The sequence below is a fragment of the Zingiber officinale genome, chromosome 3B (assembly GCF_018446385.1).
Source record: "Zingiber officinale cultivar Zhangliang chromosome 3B, Zo_v1.1, whole genome shotgun sequence".
Taxonomy (NCBI): Eukaryota; Viridiplantae; Streptophyta; class Magnoliopsida; order Zingiberales; family Zingiberaceae; genus Zingiber; species Zingiber officinale.
In genome coordinates, this window is record NC_055991.1 from 16,662,557 (window position 1) to 16,682,836 (window position 20,280).

A 20,280-nucleotide genomic window follows, 5' to 3' on the forward strand; every position below is an offset into this window, starting at 1 on the left:
ATGAAATTAAGCATGAAACGTAATCTACCCTCACCTAATTGCAATAAATGAAGACATAAACATAAGAGAATCATGAAACATCCAATTAATAAAGCATTGCAAGAATCTAAGTTAAGAAAATGCAAAACTAGGATGACAAAGACGATTAGGGCATTTCAACGAACACTTGGTGAGCATTAAGCAAACTAAGCAAAGTACGTGCAAATTGAGCATTGGAGATCATTAAGTAATACAACCATTCAACACACAATTGAAACACATTAACTCAACTCAAAGAAGTAACTAACAATCAGCGCAAAGCAGTAAGCAAACTAAGCAAAATACATGCAAATTGAGCATTGGAGATCATCAAGTAATACAATCATTCAACACACAATCGAAACACATCAACTCAACTCAAAGAAATAACTAACAATCAGCGCAAACCAACTCTAAAGAAAAGAAACAACCCAACACATCTGAATGGCTTCGGATGGAGGTTGCTGGGCCGGGTCTCCCTCTTCTAACCCGAACAGAAAGATGACCGAAGATGACTGGACGGAGCAGCAATGGCTGAAGGCGATGAGAAGATGGCGTCGGGGTTGATGTGAATCCAAGAGAAGTTGTCCGTGTGAGGGCCTCTATCCGTGAGTTGAGGGATGTGAATGAAATGAAGTTTGTCGATGGGAGAGGAGATGGGGGTTAAGGATGACTGGATGGCGACGATGGATGAGCAGAGTTGGCCACTGACCATTAGTGAAGGAGGAAGGAGAAGGGGAGAAGGCGACAGGTGGGATGTGTCGTTGTCCCTAACCTTAGAAGAAGAAACGTGTTCCTCCCGAGAGATAGAAACATTGTACCGTCACGTCCCCTACTTTTACCGTCGACAGGTGGGATGTTAATGGACTATGCTTTTTCGCCCTCAGGGCGTAGCACAGACGGTAAGCGCATGACATCCTTGGCGTAATAGTTAAGAGTCGATTCTCAGGAACTGATGACCTGGGGTTTACCCCACCATGCGCCTGGCGCCTGTGTACCTACATATATCTTCTTCCATATCCGTGGGGTTAGCACTAGAGGGGTCGTTAATGCAGCGAATATACATTTTTTTAGGGATGTAAATGAGCCGAACCGAGCCGAACAGTATTAGGCTCGAGCTCGGCTCGTTTAAGTTATATTCGGACTCAAGCTCGGCTCAAGCTCGAATCGAGTTTTTATCACAAGGCTCGAGCTCGGCTCATTTTAGAATTATCAAGCTCGTGAACAGTTCGAGCTCAGCTCGTTATTAGCTCGATTATCAAAGTTAACGAGCCTAACTCGTTAAGCGAGCTTGGGCTCATTTTTGGGCTCGTTTAGAGCTCGTTTTAGAGCTCATTTTTTTGGCTCATTTTAAAGCTCATTTTAAGGCTCATTTTAGAGCTCGTTTTTTGGCTCGCGAGCCTATAAACGAACATGTTCGCGAGCTCACGAGCGGAATATCCTTAAGCTGGAGCTCGGCTCGATAAAACTGTCAAGCTCGAAATCGAGCTCAAGCTCGGCTCGATAAGATAAACGAACGAACTCGAACGAGCTTTTTACCGAATCAAGCTCCGAATAGCTCGCGAACTGTTTGGTTCATTTACATCCCTACATTTTTTTAAGAGAGGGTTTTCTCTATTTCAATCTGGTCCGTCCATACTTGAGATGAATAAACTGAAGATCTGACCGTCCAATCTTAAGATGAATGGTTCGGATCTCTTGAGATTAAATTGAGATTGATTTTTTTTTTAGATCTGACGGTCCACATAGCTTTAAATCTGGATGGAGGGTTAGAGATGACTTAGATTTGAATGAAGGAGGAAGATCTCTCTTAATCTAGATCAATGATTCATATTGATTCAGATTGATCTCCTCCGTTTGATCTTTAAATCAAGTCAAACTCGATCCGATCATACCATAATTTATGGCTCTTTGAATTTCATACAAAACCACATAAAAACATGAGATTAAATTCCACAATTTGTAACAAATTTATAATTAAGTCCAAAAATAGATCCTACTCACACAACATAATATAAACACAAAATTAAATATGCGAGAAGGTAAAAAAGAAATGCTAAGTCTATGAGCCAAAATAATATATCAAAATGTTAGTTACCAAGGCACACGATGATATGAAGGCTATCCAATATATGACCAGCAAACGGTTGCAACTAAAGCAGATATAGTTTGAAATTACATAAACAACGATTGCCATTTAAGCTGCATACGATGACACGAGGAATAAGTTGTTGTCCTTGGATTCTTATAGATGAGACAACGGAATGGTTTTAAAAAACCATTGTCTTTGGCATACATAAGACAACAATTTTTTAAAAACCATTATCTTTTTTAAAAAAAGCCAATAATAATAGTTTTCAATAAAATCATTGTTAAATAAAATAAGATAACAGTTTTTTGAAAAACTATTGTCCATTGAATATGGTTGAATCTCAAATTTTTTATCGATGCATTGCCACTTTACAAGCAAAGCGGGGAGAACGACGAGGAGCGTCTTTCATGGAGGAGTTGCAAAGGAGGAGTCAGAGCTAGGTTTTTGTTCATGGAAGAGTCCTGGAGAAGTGGGTTTTAGGTTTTTGTTTGTGAGTTTTTTTCCGTGAAGTTAAAAAAAAATATTACAACGGCTCCAAAATGTCATTACAACGGATCGCCCCTTTGTTCCTTTTGTTAGTGGTTTTCACCTTAACACACTCTATGCAGATATCAAAGTCTGACATGCCAAGAAAATTAAGAATTTCATGTGATATTAATCTTTCTAAGCATTATTTGGATATATATTCTAAAGGTTTATGCCACAACATGAAAGAATTTTCGTCGGTCAATTTGTGTTTCATACCTATACTATGCATTATTACGTTGTCAACCATATGAGTAAAGGTGTTTAATTTATAAAGCTTATTAACCAAGGAATTATTGTCAACTAACACTAAATTAAAGAAAATATTAAAAAAATTATTTTCTAAATAAACAAGAATAACTTGATTTATCCAAACAATAAATTGAAATTAAATTTCGTCGAAAAGATGGTACAATAAATGTATTTTCTAAATTTAGAAAGATATTTGTTCCTAAACAAACTCTAAAAACACTAATCAACTCGAATTTAGCCTTCTTTCTATTTCTTATATAGATGTATTTTTCACCATCAACCAAAAGTAGACTCCTGAGACGATCTTGCATAGTGACACTTATGTAAATAGTAGTATATATCCACTAAGTGTCAGTAGGTATAATAGCTAAATTGACTTATGAATTAACAAAGTTGAGAAGTTTATCCTTCTTTACATGCCAGTTGGCGTACTTGAGACAATCTTTCTTTATATGACCTTTTTCTTGTAAAACAAATAAGTGAATTCTTTATCTTGCTTCTTGTGCTCCTTATGACCATTGCTTCCAGAATGTGCAATTTGTTTTCCTTTTTCTTTGTTATTGATCTTCTTTCACTTTTTGCTCGCACTTTGAGCACTAGATGCTAAGTGAGCACTCTCAGATGTCTCAATCTTTAATCTCCCCTCCTCTTGCACACATTGAGCAATAAGCTCATTTAATATCCACTTTTCCTTTTGAGTATTATACGATATCTTAAAAGGAGTGAACTGTGCAGGCAGAGACCCCAAGACGAAATGCACTAATATACCCTCAAACATATTGAGTTTTAGTACTTTCAGACTTGTCGCTATATTAGATTATGCATAATGTACTCCCTTATGTTTTCTTTACCATTGTACTGTATGGTTACCAACTTCGTAAGAAATGTGGTAGTCTCGACATTTTCATTTGAGGTGAATCGGCTTGCCAATTAGTCAGGGAAACTTCTAGCATTTTCTCCCTCTGTTATTGAGTCCTTTATTGGTACCGGTATAGAAAGTCTCATGATATTCAAACATATGCGATTTGATTTCTTCCATAGCTAAAATTCAACCCTCTGCTCTATAGTGCTAGCATTGGTTAGAGGTGCAAGGCGATCATTCTTAACGCATAGTCTAAGTCCATGCATCCTAAGACTATGATTGCATATTCTTTCCATTCAGCAAAATTCAAATCAGTTAATGTTGGGATGTTATTAATACTGACAATTACAGATTGTACTAAAATTAAAGAGAAAAATTTATTTAAACTTACGATTTAACTAACGGCAAGAATATGTATAATATAAAATTATACAAATAAAATAAAATTTTAAATGCATATATATGAGCTTTTTATGAGATACAAAATACAACATTGTATTTTACTGTATAAACTAAAATATAATTTATTAGCGGTACTCTCAGATATAACTCAAATTTTAATTGACCAGGCAATGTGTCTTTTTTTAGACTGACCCATTGTACACGTAATATGATACTTTATATAAGTTAGATTTTGGTCCATAACTCACAATAACCTTAATCAACCACATAATATGTCTTTTTTTGGGCCGACATATTTTGTGCATAATCTGAACAAAATAATAATTTTGGTTCATAGCTGTAAGCTATCTTGTGCATATATTTAGCATAAAAATAACCTTCATTTGGATCAATTACTTTTAGCATAGATATATATCTACCAACAAAAAATGCATTAAACATACCTAAGGTGTCTTCCTTTAAGCTGACATATTAATTCAACTTAGTAGCATATTGTGTAAATAGACCCAAGAAAATCTTAGGAACTTAATTCGAACAGAAAATACTTAATCAGTCTTAACAATCCAAAATTAGGCATATTAATTAATGGATACCTTATGATAATTGTTTGATACAATCTAATTAATTATCCTAATCAATCTGAAATCCTACTATCTACATGTTCAAATATATATATATATATATATATATATATATATATATATATATATATATATATATATATATAATAATTAAATAGTATTATTTAATCCTTTAATTATTGTATTACAATTTATTTAATGTAATTATATATAAACAATAGACACGGTTAAAAAAAATTTAATACTTGTTCAACGTGAAAGTGTGAGGACCAAAAAAAATGCAAGGTTTCTTTTTTCCTTGCAGTGTTCACGTTGAGACGGTAGAAACACTGTTCCACATTTTTTTTTATGAGACAGTGTTTAGTTGTTGAAACAATGTTTTTTTATTTAATGGAAGACTGTTTCGTTATGAAACAGGATTGTTTCACTAAGCGATTAATTAAAAAACGTTAATCGAAACCAAAAATAGTTTTAATCTATTTTTATTATGAAACAGGACTATTTCACTAAGCGATTAATTTAAAAACGTTAATCGAAACCAGAAATGAAAACCTAAATGAAAATGATGAAACAGAAACTTAGTTTGGATATAAATTGATAGATCATGAATTTTCTCCTAACCACATGAATTCTAGGAACGAAATAAAAATTTGAATCGAGAAAATATAAGATATGATCTAGTTTCATCTATAAACTTGGCATAATAATTAAATACGAAATATTGTAATTACGAAGAACCTAAATGCAACGAAATTACCATTATTGTTCGTGTAGAGCTCGTCGATCCAATAATCTTGCGGAAGAAGAAGAATGAGAAGAAGATTAGTCTTCCGGAGGAGTTAGGGTTGACGGCGCCGAATCTTCTTCGGGAACGAAGAGATGTCTCAAAAGATGCCTTAATCCTCTGGGGATCAACCCATTATATAATGCACATTCATCATCAACTCATAAATGATAATAGATGTCGTTAATGAGTTCTACACATATAAGGTCCATATTCAATAATCCAAAAATCTAATAATTTCAAATTAGACCACTTAAACGGGTTCAATTCGTATTAGCATATACAAATTACAATTAAGTTCACGTAATAAAGATAAAATCCAACGGAATGAAAATAATCAGCTCTTCTTCTAATGATTTCACTAAGTAACTCATTATATCATCAACAAAATCTCCCCATAGTGTACATGACAATCAATTATTCCTAAAAAATTTGTATGATCAAACAATTTTTAGGAAGTAGAACACGAAGAAAATTATGAGTCTTGATTTTACTTAATGTCTTCAACTACAATATTGATTAGTTTTGTAAATCTGCCATCAATCTCTTTACTTTAGGGGTAGTCGGACAACAACTTTGCCTATAAGATCTTATGAGGGAACAGATTATATTATAGTAGTTATAAATTTAAAATTAATCCGAAAGAATTGTCCAAATAATAATAATAATAACTTACTAAAAGAATTGTTTTGTCAACCATGTCTTCCCTTTTCAATTGATCAAAGGGCTTGAATTCATAGATAAACGAATAAACGATGGAAACATGTCATCATATATTTTGCATACTTGAGTTTTCTAGACAAAGTTGATTTTGAATTTGTTAGTCGTTGTTTTCAATTCATTGGAATTTTCTGCTACTATCACATCTTTGATAGCATATAGATGCCCTTCTTTTAATTTTGACTTAACGCTCTTTAGAATTTGCTTTTTGATAGTAGCATGAATCCGTGAACCCTAAACAAAAAGTATAAAGTATTTTAAAGAACGACATTGTAGAAAATATATATAGTAAATAACTTGTTTAGAGAAACATATTATAAAATAAATAGGTACCTCTCGATCTTGGAAATTACATTCCATGCATGCTTAAAATATCATCTTTTTCAAATGTAGGTAGCTCGTAGCGTCGAACCAACTGCAGTTGAAGTGCCCAAAACATCTTCTCTTGGATAAGTTGGAATCAAACTGAAAAGTGGTGGCATTGTTTATCTCACACTAAAAAATAAACGATTTTAACGATAGAAATTTTCATTAGAATTCTATCGTTATAGGTGTTCAGTGATAGAATTACAACCAAAATTAATCTATATATAATTCATCGAGAGATATTTTACTGTTGGAATTCTGATTTCTATATCCAAATATCATTGATGGATATGATGTATGATCGATTGGTATGCTATTGTTGGTTCTGAATAATCCTATGTATCATCATAATTTTATATTTAAAAAGTCGGAGAAAAGAGACAGAGATATATGTATTTTTTAAAATGAAAACATAATGATTTATCTATAGGTAGAATTGAGGCATTGTCATTAATTAGACTTAATTTGAGTGGTGTGATGGTTAAAACATAGGTGTTACCATGAGGTTTTGTAATTTAGGTAGGATGTTTGGTAGTTACTTTTTTTAGAAAAAATTTCTATTTTATTTGTAGAATACTAATAGACTTCCTATTAAATGTGATTTGGAATTCATTTTAAATTGTAAAATATTTAGAATACTAACAGACATCCCATTAATTAATTTGATTGTAATTGAAATTGTAAAAACATTTTAATCGAGAGAAATTCAAAATTAATTAACCTTTTAAAATGAAACATAATGATTTATCTATAGGCAGAATTTGAGGCAATTTCATACAGTTGGGCTTTCGATTTTGGATACGTTATTTAGGCGGGAAGTCTAATAATTGCTTTTTTTAGAAAACGTTTCTGTTTATATATATATATATATATATATATATACAGAAAAGTTTTCTAAATAAAGCAATTATTAAACTATTTATCAAAATTAGCATTTGGAAACCCCAAAATAAACAACTATATATATTTAACAGATAAATCTCCAACGTGACAGAAGTGGCTACTTTTGTCTCCCGTGTAAATATATATAACCCATCGGCCTCAGTACTCGTGTTCTTGCCCCACCCGCAGCAGATATCCTTAATGCAAATGTGGTCGGCACGAGCAGCTGGAGTTCTTCTCTATATAATGGTTCTATCTTTGCTTTCGGGAATAAGTGGAATGGCATCGGACAACAATCCTGTCATCTATGACTACTCTCCTTACTTTCTCGTCTACAAAGACGGCTCTGTCGAGCGGCTCAAGGCGGAGGAGCAAACGCCGGCACCCGGCAGGCCTCGACCCCCTCACTAATGTCGACTCCAAGGATATCCGCATTTCCGACGATGTCTCCGCCCGCATCTATCTTCCTCCTATCAATATCAACTCTACTAGCACAAAGCTCTCCCTCATCCTCTACTTTCGCGGCGGCGGGTTCTGCATATACTCTTCTGCCTCCCCCATCGTCCACCGCCATCTCAATGGCCTCGCGGCCGTGTCCTCTTCTATCATCCTCTCCGTCGACTACCGTCGCGCACCGGAACACCATATCCCTGTGCAATATGATGATTGTTGGGCTGCTCTCGAATGGGTCGCATCCCATCGCAGCGACGCCGGTGAGAAAAATGATATAATAATTAACATAGAAATTAAAATAATATATTTTTTTTTTATAATTTGGCACATATATAATTAATATTCCTGCATGTGTACGTAGAACCTTGGCTCCTCGATCATGCTGACTATGACAGAGTCTACTTAGCCGGCGACAGTGCCGGCGGCAACATCGTGCACAACCTGGCTATGCGAGTTGGATCTCAAGGGCTGATCTCCAATTATGACTTGAAGCTAGCAGGGACGATACTACTAGATCCTTACTTCTGGGGGAAAAATCTGACAGCCTCAGAGAAAGCAGCCGATCCAGTATTAAGGAAGAAGTTGGACCAACTGTGGGGAATGATTTGCCCAGAGTCGACGGCCGGTAATGACGACCCGCGCGTGAATCCCTTGGCGGCGGGAGCGCCGAGTTTGGCAGATCTGGGGTGCACGCGCATGCTGCTGTGCACGTCGGAGAAGGACGCGATGAGGGATCGGGCGCTGATGTACTATGAGGCGTTGACGAAGAGTAGTGGGTGGCGCGGGACGGCTGAGTTGTATGAGGCGGCAGGGGAGGATCATGAATACTATCTGAACCATCCAGACAGCAACAGCACTGCTATGCTCCGTGCCAGAATCGCAGCCTTCTTGACTTGAAGTTGTTGAATCAATATGTACTCTAGTCTAGCTAGCATACCATGATAATAAAAATAAATGTCTAACGCATGCTTGGCTAAGGTTTGCTTTTGTATACCTTTTCTATTCGACATTAATTCTGAATAAAATTATAATATAAAATAACTCTAAAAAGTTGAATAAAATATACTATATTTATTGAAGTAGAATGTTATATCACTCATCTTTTGGCCTAGTTAACTCGACCATAATAATTAAGACTAATTATAAAATATTGATTCTTAACGTTTACTTTATATTATTGTTAAAATGAAGTGATCGATTGATAGATATGTAGGAGGGTTAGGATAGGGGAGTGTAACTCTATCATGGAGTAATATTCGATTCAATAAGTTTGTCAATTATTTTAATAAAACAATAGAATCAGGGTGTCGTGTCATGAAGGGGGCCCAACATCAGTTAGACCAGCATTAGCCTGCCCAACATTCCCTTGTCCCTGAGGAGCAGCCTCAGGATGATCAAAAGGAAGATTTGTTGCTTAAGTATCAATCGGTACCTTCACCTCTAGTCGATCCTACTCTTCCAGAAAGAGTCACTTGCCTAGAGGCATCTGCGACTAGCTTACGACGAGAGAAACATAATCTTTGAGAGGAAGCAAGGACTAGCAATCAGGAGACGTAGGCTGGACAACACCAAATCCTAGAGATACTCCAATCATGAAGTCCAACCCATCGTTCGTCATCCTCCTCTCAATAGACATTTTGAGTTGTATTTCTACTACTATTTATGTTCATAGTTTTTATTCTTACTATATTACTTGTAATTATGCATTGCTAGTTTAACTCTTATTTTGCTACTTACTTCCTTTCCATTCCGTTCTTATTATTTATTTTTTTGCTTCTGATGAATGCCAAAGGGGAGGGAGGGGTTAGATAGAAAAATAAACTAACTCAACATACTTTTTTCACATTATATATATATATATATATATATATATATATATATATATATATATATATATATATATATATATATATATATATATATATATATATACTGTGCTTATTTGTCTAACTTTAACCCAGATTGTCATTACATCAAAAAGGAGAAGATTGCTGGTGCAGTTAGCACTAATGATCCAACACTGGACATTCTGGAGATTGTCAAATGTTTACTTTGAGTTATATTATTTTTTCTTGTGCTAACTCTGTATTGCAGAAGATTAAAAGATAGAAAATCGGGCTCTAGGCGCCTGGAGCCTGTCTACGGACCAGGAGCCTGGGCGCCCAGAGTTGCTCCAGGGGCTTGGGTCAGGGGCTTCGAAGGAGCACCTGGGTGGCATTGAAGGCACCTGGATGGTCCAAGCGCTCGGGGTTACTCCAGGCGCTCGGACCAGCAAAAGTCATCCGTAAGCTGAGTTAGAGCACGTCAACTGGTCAATCTATGTCAGTGGTCCAGGCACCCAGACCGGTACGGGAGCCTAGAGATGGATAAAGTCTGCGGGATAAACTTTCGACGAGGTGCAACCACATCAGCACACTCCAAGCGTCCAGGGATGGATCTAGGGGTCCGGATGGGGTTGTAAAAGGAGGGTTCGACCAGCAGCTTTAACACACCAATTTCTCCAACTTTTGTTCTTATGCGCTGCTCCTAAAAGGCTCCTACGACATTGTAGCGCTCTTCCAACAATCTACGATCAAATTCTACTAATTTTCTTTCTTGTCGGTAACTTTTTCTTATAATTCTTATACATCACTTGTACTTCATTTTTGTAATATTCGAGCTATTAGTGGATTACCCAATGAAAGTACTTAACGAGTGTGAGCCTTTAAGTAGGAGTCGTTGAAGGTTCCAAATTAAGTAAATAATTACTTATGTTAGCGCTTACTTTTTTTCCATCTTATTTCTTTTTTCTTAGTTTTATTTTTGCTCTGAACTCAATTTTCTTCTAAAAGAACGATTTCAAAATCACATAATTTATCCTCCCAAGTTGTCATGATCCAACAATAATGATTTATCTTTAAGATAGAATTCGATGCATTCTCATTGATTAAAATTTTTATGTATGGAGATGTTATTTAGGTGGGAAGTTTGGTAGTTACATTTGTTTTTTTAAAGAAAACTCTTCCATTAATTAAATGTGATTTGGAATTCATTTTACATTGAAAAATATTTGGAATACTAATAGAAATCCAATTAATTGATTTGACAGTAATTGATATTGTAAAAGCATTTTAATCGAGAGAAATTTAAAGTTAATTTACCTTTTAAAATGCAGGTTTGACCTTTTAAAATGAAGACAATGATTAGGTATTTGAGATGTTATTTAGGTATAGTAACATTTTTCTAGAAAACTTTTATGTTTTATTTGTAGAATAAAGGAAATACTTTTAATCCCCTCTATTTTCTATCAAGTAGTATTTTACCCTCTCCTTTATATTTTAAAAATAATATTTAATCCTCTTTGACCAATGCCAAATGTGAAAAAAAATTATAAAAGATAACTATATCCTTATCTTTTTGATAATTTTTGATAATTTTAAAAGGAAAAAATCATATTAAATTTATTGATAATTTACTTCCACTTCTATTTCCTTGATTGATATCTGAACTAATTTTAGATAATTTAATATCTAAATTAATATTTTTCAACAAGCACATGATGGTTGATTTACTAATTAAAATTAATAAATTGTATGTAACCTTCAATAATATATAAAAACTAATACTTAATTATATGAATAAAATAAAATTAATTAATTTAAAAAATATATTTTTGTCTCCCTAGTTGCACAACCTTAGAATATAATGTATCATGATTATTTTCTTTACTTCTCCATAAATTTATAATTTTAGATCCGTCCATATCTATGATCAGGGACGAATCTAGAAATTAGAGATGGACTGGGCTGATCCTAAGTTAACTGCTAACGTTGACATTAGAGAGCCTGTCGCCGATAGTGAGATAGATATGGTTGGTCCACGAACACGATGTGAGGTCATGTTCAAGCGTCTTACGTAGGACCTCAATCTACAGTTGTTCATCTCTGACATTATTGATGTAAGGGTATGTCAGTGTGGAGGACATGTCGATCCGGTCGTGACAACCCAGTTGAGGGACGATGTCGACGACTATGTTGGTGCAACCTTAGGTCAAGGTTGACCTGGTTGACCCGACTCGAGTTGTATTTTGATGTTTGACGAGAACAGAAGAGTTGTATTTTAATGGGAGATTGTTGGTGCAACCTTAGGTCAAGGTTGACCTGGTTGACCTGACTCGAGTTGACCTGACTCAAGTTGTATCTTGATGTTTGACAAGAATAGAAACTTGGAAGATTGTGGGTGCAACCCTTGGTCAAGGTTGACCTGGTTGACCCGAGGTGAGTTGACTTGGCACGAAAAAGTCCAAGCAGGGAGCTTGGCATGGGAAAAGTCCAAGCAGGGAGCTTGGCACGGGAGAAAGTCCAAGTATGGAGACTTGGCACGGAGAAGTCCAAGTATGGGAACTTGGCAAGTGGAAGTCGGAGAGGGCTCGGTGGCTCGTTCTCCGGACTAGGTCAGAGAGGGCTCGGTAGCTCGTTCTCTGGACCGGAAGTGAAAGACGGAGAGGGCTCGGTAGCTCGTTCGTCGGACTAGGTCAGAGAGGGCTCGGTAGCTCGTTCTCTAGATCAGGAAGGCAGATGGAAAATCTGAGCAGTGAAGGAGTAAAATCTAAGTGAAGTGAAAGTCCCAGTGAGTGAAGCAGGCAGATGGAAAGTCCCGGTGAGTGAAGCCAGGCGGAAAAGTCCCGGTGAGTGAAGCCGGTGAAAACTCTAGTGAGTGAAGCTAGGTGAAAGTGAAAGTCCCGGTGAGTGAAGCTAGACGGTTGGTGAAAGTCACGTGAGTGAAGCTAGGCAGAGGAAAGTCCTGGTGAGTGAAGCCAGGCAGTTGGGAAGTCCTGGTGAGTGAAGCCGGGTAAGGAAAAATCCAGATGGATCAAGGCTGATCGGACATCTGGTGTTGTGAAGGTCAAGTAGGTCAAGGGAGTGGCCGGATACTTGGCACGAAGAGAAAAGTCTAAGTGGGTCAAAGGGTTTGACCGAACACTTGGTAGGGAGTCTTAGCAGGTCAAGGGAGTGACCAGATGCTAAGCATGTGATACCAATAGGTCAAGGTTGACCGGATATTGGTTTGGAAGGTGTGGGACTTGGTTTGGGCAAAAACCAAGAGCTGGATCGATCAGTGGATCGATCCAGTGATACACTGGGTTATCTGATCGGTCTGGTGACCGATTAGTAACCAAACAGTATGCTACTGTATGTTATCTGATCGGTCACCAGACCGATCAGGAAACGATCAGAGGCAGAGAGAAAGGAAGGGGGATCGGTCTGTGGACCGATCCACCTATAGGCTGATCGGTCCACAGACCGATCAGGCCTCGAAGCCAACTCTCACAGAGAGTTGGCTGATCGGTCTCGGGACCGATCAGTATAGGGCCTGATCGGTCTATAGATCGATCAGGGACCTCCTGGACCGATCAGGATGGAGCCTGATCGGTCCAGGCTTAGCCGTTGTGACACAACGGCTAGATTCCTTTCTGTGTCTTCTTTGTCTTCTTCGCAGGTTCATATAAGAAGGCTACTACAGTGAAGGCTTAACAACCTCTCGCTGAACGGTTCTTGCTCCTGCGATCTGAGCTTTGTTGAGCTCTCCATTGCTGAAGCTTCGCGTGAGCTTCCCTGCTGGTTTTCTAGCTGCTGTTGTTGGAACCGAGAAGTTGCTGCTTCATCAGGATTCCAGTCGACAACGAGAAGGCAAGCAAAGGGTTTTACATTTCGATTGTTCTTGTTTGCTTTCTCTACTGTTGTACTCCTTATTGCTGTTGCAAAGAGTTTGTGGCGAGGTTTCTCCACCCAGAAGGAGTTCATCTTAGCCGGTTATCCGGGGTCTCATCCACCGACGGATTGATAGGCTTCGTCCACCTTACGGACACGCCGAGGAGTAGGAGTATCATCTCCGAACCTCGTTACATCGCTGCGTCTAAGGTTTGATCATCTTCGTTTCGTTTCTATTGTTTTATTTCCGCTGCGCTAACTTGATTTGTAGAAAGAAACGCGAATTTGGGGTCGGCTATTCACACCCCCCCTCTCTAGCCGCGACCATCGATCCTAACAAGTGGTATCAGAGCAACGTTGCTCTTCGACGGATTAACACCCGAGGGAGCACAAGCTAGAGAATGGATGGACTTGGAGAAGACGTCACGATTCCACCCGTCTACGATCGCGACGACTTCGCGTTTTGGAAGGTAAGAATGAAGTACTTTCTTATGACTAACTTAGTTAATTGGAATTGTGTACAAGTAGGTTTTGTTCCTCCAAGGGATGAAGAAGGAGAAATTCTTGAGAAGAAGAGGTGGACGAAGGAACAAATCCACCAATCCGTAATCAACGACGAGGTAATGAAAAATTTTGAATTCTCATTACCTAACGATATCTTGTGTAAGATAGGTGGTTACAACAATGCCAAGGAATTGTGGAACAACTTGGCCAAGTTCCATGAGGGGAGCTCCACTTCAAGCCATGAAGAGGAGTCAAGTGAGCTAAGTAGCTCACACCATGGAGATGTGGAATTAGAAGTTGAGGGTTACTCAACATCTAAGGAAGAAGAGGAGGAGAGTTCTTCCTCAAGATCGGAGTAAGAAGAAGAAGCTTCTATCTCCGGAAGGGATGAAGGAGAAAGCATACAACCATCCTCAACCCTAGGTAATTCAAGCATTTTAATTTCGAATAAATTACACATAATGTGCTTTGAGTGTAGGGAATATGGACATTACAAGAGTAAATGTCCAAAGAGGATAAGGAAGACTCCACCGGCGCCAAAGGTCAAGGAAGCCGGAGTCCCGATACGCAAGGGCAAGGAGCACGTGGTGTGCTTCCAATGTAAGCAAAGGGGACACTATAGGAGTCAATGTCCGAGGGGGAGGCAACCTCACAAGGACAAGAGACCGAGCACGTTGATAGGGGGAGCTAAGGCAAACCCTAAGGTACCTTTTAAGACACATTATTGCAATTCTAATAAGACACATGCTAGTAGTTTTATTGCAATTGCTAATAATGATAAGCATGTTAATTATAGGAATCAATATATGTGCTTAGGTGCTAAACATGTTAGCTTGAATAAGGAAAACTCTAGAAATGTCAACCCTAGGATTAACTCATCTAAGGTTAAGGGAAACCTAGATAGGAATCCCAAAACTACTAGACATATGCCTAGGAGTACCTCAAAGAACAATGACAAATTAAAACTTGAGGTATTAGAAAAGGAGAATCAAGTCTTGAGGTCAAGACTTGACACTTTAGAAAAGACCCTTAAAAATTTAGAGAAGTCAACTCTAGGGTCTAAGGGTCAAAAACCCAAGTCCAAGGACATGAAAGGTTTGGGTCACAAACCTAAGTTCCAAGTGGTCAAGCCCACTTATCATAATGTTCCATTCGATTATGGAACAAGACCTAAGGCTAGAAAGACCATCACCAAGGTCACAAGGGGAGTCACCCCTAGAGTTGATCTTGATGAGTCCCAAATGACCAAGGCTTTAAAGCCTAGGAGGGTCATTAGGAGAGTTGCTAGGGAAGTCATCCCTAGTGAATATTTAGTGAACCCAATGAGCTCAAATAGGTATTGGGTTCCTAGGAGCGTGATTCCATCACGCTAGATGGTTTAGGGTGTGCCAACCTTACTTGAATAGGTAGTTAACCTAATCATGGCAAAAGGTGACACTTTAGGAATTTTCAAGGTGTAATCAAGCCTTGAAAATGGAATGGAAAGTTATTCCTAAGGTGATTAGGATGTGCCAACCACACTTGAGGAATTTTCTAGAGTCAATCTAATTGGCACATAGTGATCTAAAAATCTTTGGTATATGATTTCAGGTCTATTACACTTAGGAATATAGAACTTATGGTAAAATGATCAAAATTATTAAAAATGACAACTAAGGCTAGAATTAGGTATCTTCTATACCTTTATATGTTATTTGCCATATATTGTTTGTCATATGCCATGTCATGACATCATATTTAATTTATGATCATTTAAAATGTCATGATAATGCTTAGGTTAGTTAAATGTCATGCTTTATTTAAGTTTCATACTTTATGCCATGACATCATGACATTGGCACATGTTTTTACTTATGATATTATATTATGCCATGTCATCATCTCTTGCATTTATAATCAATTAAATTGGTTTAAGGACAAAAACACAATTTGATATGGAGATCAAATTGTTGTTTAGAAAATGCATGAGAACTTAGCCTAAGATGACCTAAACCCATATCTCACATCAAAATTGACTTGGATGTGTTTGATACACCTTAGATGTGTGTGAGATATTAGGATCATGAGTTAGGATCAAGGTGCATAGTTCTTGTACCTAGATGAGCCTAATTCGAAATTAAGGATCATAGGGAAAGCTTGTGTACAAGTCATGTACATTTAGCCCTAAGATTGTGGTCCTAAATTAAATGGTTTAAAATCATTTCAAAATTGATTTGAAAAACCTTGATGAAGCTTTTCTAGTGATAGCATTCATCATTGAGCAAGTTGATACAAAGTTTTTGAAACTTTGAGCTATTTCAAAACTTTTCAAACTTTGTATCAAGATTTGAAAATGGAAGTTATTTTCATCGAAAATTATTTTTCCATGATAATATATGTTATGAGGAATGTATCCTCAAAATTTACAATTTTTGAAATTTTATGTGATTTTTGAGAGGTTTCTGAATTTCGGAAGTAGAAAAATCAGAAACTTCTGATATCAGAGTTGGGGACCGATCAGAGGGGATTCTGATCGGTCCAGGGCACTCTGGATCGGTCACTGGACCGATCTAGGGAAGTGTGGATCGGTCTGGTGACCGATCCAGGGAAGGTCTGATCGGTCAGGTGATCGATCAGCGCGTGCCAACTTGCTGATTTTCGATTGTTGTGTCTGAAATTTCAGCTGGGAGTTGGTGTTTTGGATTTCTAAAGGCTTAAAACTCTCCAAGACATTGTTGGTGCAATGGTCAAGGGGGAGTTGACATTTAGGGGGAGTTTTACCTATTAGTCAAGGGGGAGTTGCTTTTAGGGGGAGTTTTTACTCCTAAAGACTTGAGTGATATGGGATTATCACTAAGTTAATTGTTGACCTTAGTATCAAGGGGGAAATTAAGGGTTTCAATGAAAGGTATGAGACCTTCATTAGAAAGAAACTCTTGACCGTGATTCACTCTTTTTGATGTGTGTCAAAAAGGGGGAGAGTGTAAGTTTGGGGAGAATGTTCAAGGAAGAACATTAGAAAACCTAAGTTAGGTTATGGTTTTGTCAAACATCAAAAAGGGGGAGATTGTTGGTGCAACCTTAGGTCAAGGTTGACCTGGTTGACCCGACTCGAGTTGACCTGACTCGAGTTGTATTTTGATATTTGACGAGAACAGAAGAGTTGTATTTTAATGGGAGATTGTTGGTGCAACCTTAGGTCAAGGTTGACCTGGTTGACCTGACTTGAGTTGACCTGACTCAAGTTGTATCTTGATGTTTGACAAGAACAGAAACTTGGGAGGTTGTGGGTGCAACCCTTGGTCAAGGTTGACCTGGTTGACCCGAGGTGAGTTGACTTGGCACGGAAAAGTCCAAGCAGGGAGCTTGACATGGGAAAAGTCCAAGCAGGGAGCTTGGCACGGGAGAAAGTCCAAGTATGGAGACTTGGCACAGAGAAGTCCAAGTATGGGAACTTGGCAAGTGGAAGTCGGAGAGGGCTCGATAGCTCGTTCTCCGGACTAAGTCAGAGAGGGCTCGGTAGCTCGTTCTCTGGACCGGAAGTGAAAGACGGAGAGGGCTCGGTAGCTCGTTCTTCGGACTAGGTCAGAGAGGGCTCGGTAGCTCGTTCTCTAGATCAGGAAGGCAGATGGAAAATCCTGGTGAGTGAAGCCAGGTGAAAATCCTGGTAAGTGAAGCCAGGTGAAAGTCCTGGTGAGTGAAGCCAGGTGAAAGTCCCGTGAGTGAAGCCAGGCGGATGGAAAGTCCCGGTGAGTGAAGCCGGTGATGGAAAGTCCTGGTGAGTGAAGCTAGGCAGATTGGAAATCCTGGTGAGTGAAGCCAGGTGAAAACCCTAGTGAGTGAAGCTAGGTGAAAGTGAAAGTCCTGGTGAGTGAAGCCAGGCGGTTGGTGAAAGTCCTGGTGAGTGAAGCCAGGCAAGGGAAAGTCCTGGTGAGTGAAGCCAGGCAGTTGGGAAGTCCTGGTGAGTGAAGCCGGGCAAGGAAAAATCCAGATGGATCAAGGCTGATCGGATATCTGGTGTTGTGAAGGTCAAGTAGATCAAGGGAGTGACCGGATACTTGGCACGAAGAGAAAAGTCTAAGTGGGTCAAAGGGATTGATCGAACACTTGGTAGGGAGTCTTAGCAGGTCAAGGGAGTGACCAGATGCTAAGCATGTGATACCAATAGGTCAAGGTTGACCGGATATTGGTTTGGAAGGCGTGGGACTTGGTTTGGGCAAAAACCAAGAGCTGGATCGATCCAGTGATACACTGGGTTATCTGATCGGTCTGGTGACCGATCAGTAACCAAACAGAATGCTACTGTATGTTATCTGATCGGTCACCAGACCGATCAGGAAACGATCAGAGGCAGAGAGAAAGGAAGGGGGATCGGTCTGTGGACCGATCCACCTATAGGCTGATCGGTCCACAGACCGATCAGGCCTCGAAGCCAACTCTCACAGAGAGTTGGCTGATCGGTCTCGGGACCGATCAGTATAGGGCCTGATCGGTCTATAGATCGATCAGGGACCTCCTGGACCGATCAGGATGGAGCCTGATCGGTCCAGGCTTAGCCGTTGTGACACAACGGCTAGATTCCTTTCTGTGTCTTCTTTGTCTTCTTCGCAGGTTCATATAAGAAGGCTACTATAGTGAAGGCTTAACAACCTCTCGCTGAACGGTTCTTGCTCTTGCAATCTGAGCTTTGTTGAGCTCTCCATTGCTGAAGCTTCGCGTGAGCTTCCCTGCTGGTTTTCTAGCTGTTGTTGTTGGAACCGAGAAGTTGTTGCTTCATCAGGATTCCAGTCGACAACGAGAAGGCAAGCAAAGGGTTTTACATTTCGATTGTTCTTGTTTGCTTTCTCTACTGTTGTACTCCTTATTGCTGTTGCAAAGAGTTTGTGGCGAGGTTTCTCCACCCAGAAGGAGTTCATCTTAGCCGGTTATCCGGGGTCTCATCCACCGACGGATTGATAGGCTTCGTCCACCTTACGGACACGCCGAGGAGTAGGAGTATCATCTCCGAACCTCGTTACATCGCTGCGTCTAAGGTTTGATCATCTTCGTTTCGTTTCTATTGTTTTATTTCCGCTGCGCTAACTTGATTTGTAGAAAGAAACGCGAATTTGGGGTCGGCTATTCACACCCCCCCTCTCTAGCTGCGACCATCGATCCTAACAGACTACACCTCAAGGGGCAAGGGCCTAGCCATGGAGGGAGTGGCTGTGGCCACGAGTGATGACAGGGAAAGGATATGGAGATGAGTAAGCGAGATCGAGGAAAGAATTATGTCTATCCACTTAATGTAACGGGTCGTTATGGGCGCTACTTGGTTATAACAAGAATAATAACACTAATAATTGAATTGCGAATGAAAATTCTCCACGTGAAATGACATGGTCATTTGGCCTCCGCCCAGCTTCAACCTCCGCAAGTCATCCTCATTTTCACCTTTCTCCTACTCTTACTCGTTGGTCAAGGAAAGATAGAGAAATTAGAGTTAGGAAAGGCAGGAACTTAATCTAATAAATTATATGTTATTATAAATTATATATAAATTACAATATATTATATTATTTGATATGGTGCATTATCGTAGGGTCGGTAAGATGATGTGGTTATGAGTCAAGACTACAGAGGGGTCAGAAGTCAAGCTTACGTGGAGGTCAGAAGTCCAGCCTCCGTGGCTGGTCAGAAGTCAAGCTGACTTGGAGGTCAGAAGTCAAGCTTACGTGGAGGTCAAAAGTCCAGCCTCCGTGGCTAGTCAGAAGTCAAGCTGACTTGGAGGTCAGAAGTCAAGCTTACATGGAGGTCAGGAGTCAAGCTTGCGTGGTTGTGGTCAAAGTCTCAGTTGACGTGGCAGTCAAAGGATAGGATTACAAGTTGGACCAGACCCAGCCTCGATAGCAATCAAGAACGGGACCCACAGACCAGATAAAGGCGCAGAAGGAAATGCCTCGAGCGAAACACAGAAGGTCAGGATATAGACTTGGCGTACAGGTCGTGACGTATAAGCCATGGATAACAGCAGATAGATGAGGGTCGGGATACAGACTTGGCGTACAGGTCGGGAAGTATAAATCAGGGATAACAACATACGGAAGTAGGTCGGGATACAGACCTGGCGTACAGGTCGGAACGTACAAGCCATGGATAACAATAGACAAATGCAGGCCGGGAAACCGACC

The 20,280-nt window shown here is 39.1% G+C and overlaps 1 protein-coding gene across 1 annotated transcript; it reads left to right on the forward strand.

The window, feature by feature from the left end:
• The first annotated feature begins 7,791 nt into the window (after positions 1-7,791).
• On the forward strand, positions 7,792-8,834 carry LOC122054707 (2-hydroxyisoflavanone dehydratase-like). Its single transcript, XM_042616144.1, has 2 exons — positions 7,792-8,197; positions 8,299-8,834. Exons 1-2 carry the CDS (start codon positions 7,792-7,794, stop codon positions 8,832-8,834), a joined length of 942 nt encoding a protein of 313 aa, XP_042472078.1.
• Positions 8,835-20,280: the final 11,446 nt, after the last annotated feature.

Excerpts from the sequence above, each read along its gene's own strand:
- LOC122054707 (XM_042616144.1), top strand. The coding sequence starts at position 7,792 with ATGACTACTCTCCTTACTTTCTCGTCTACAAAGACGGCTCTGTCGAGC. Across the intron at positions 8,198-8,298 it reads ATCCCATCGCAGCGACGCCG|AACCTTGGCTCCTCGATCAT; the intron begins GTGAGAAAAATG and ends ATGTGTACGTAG.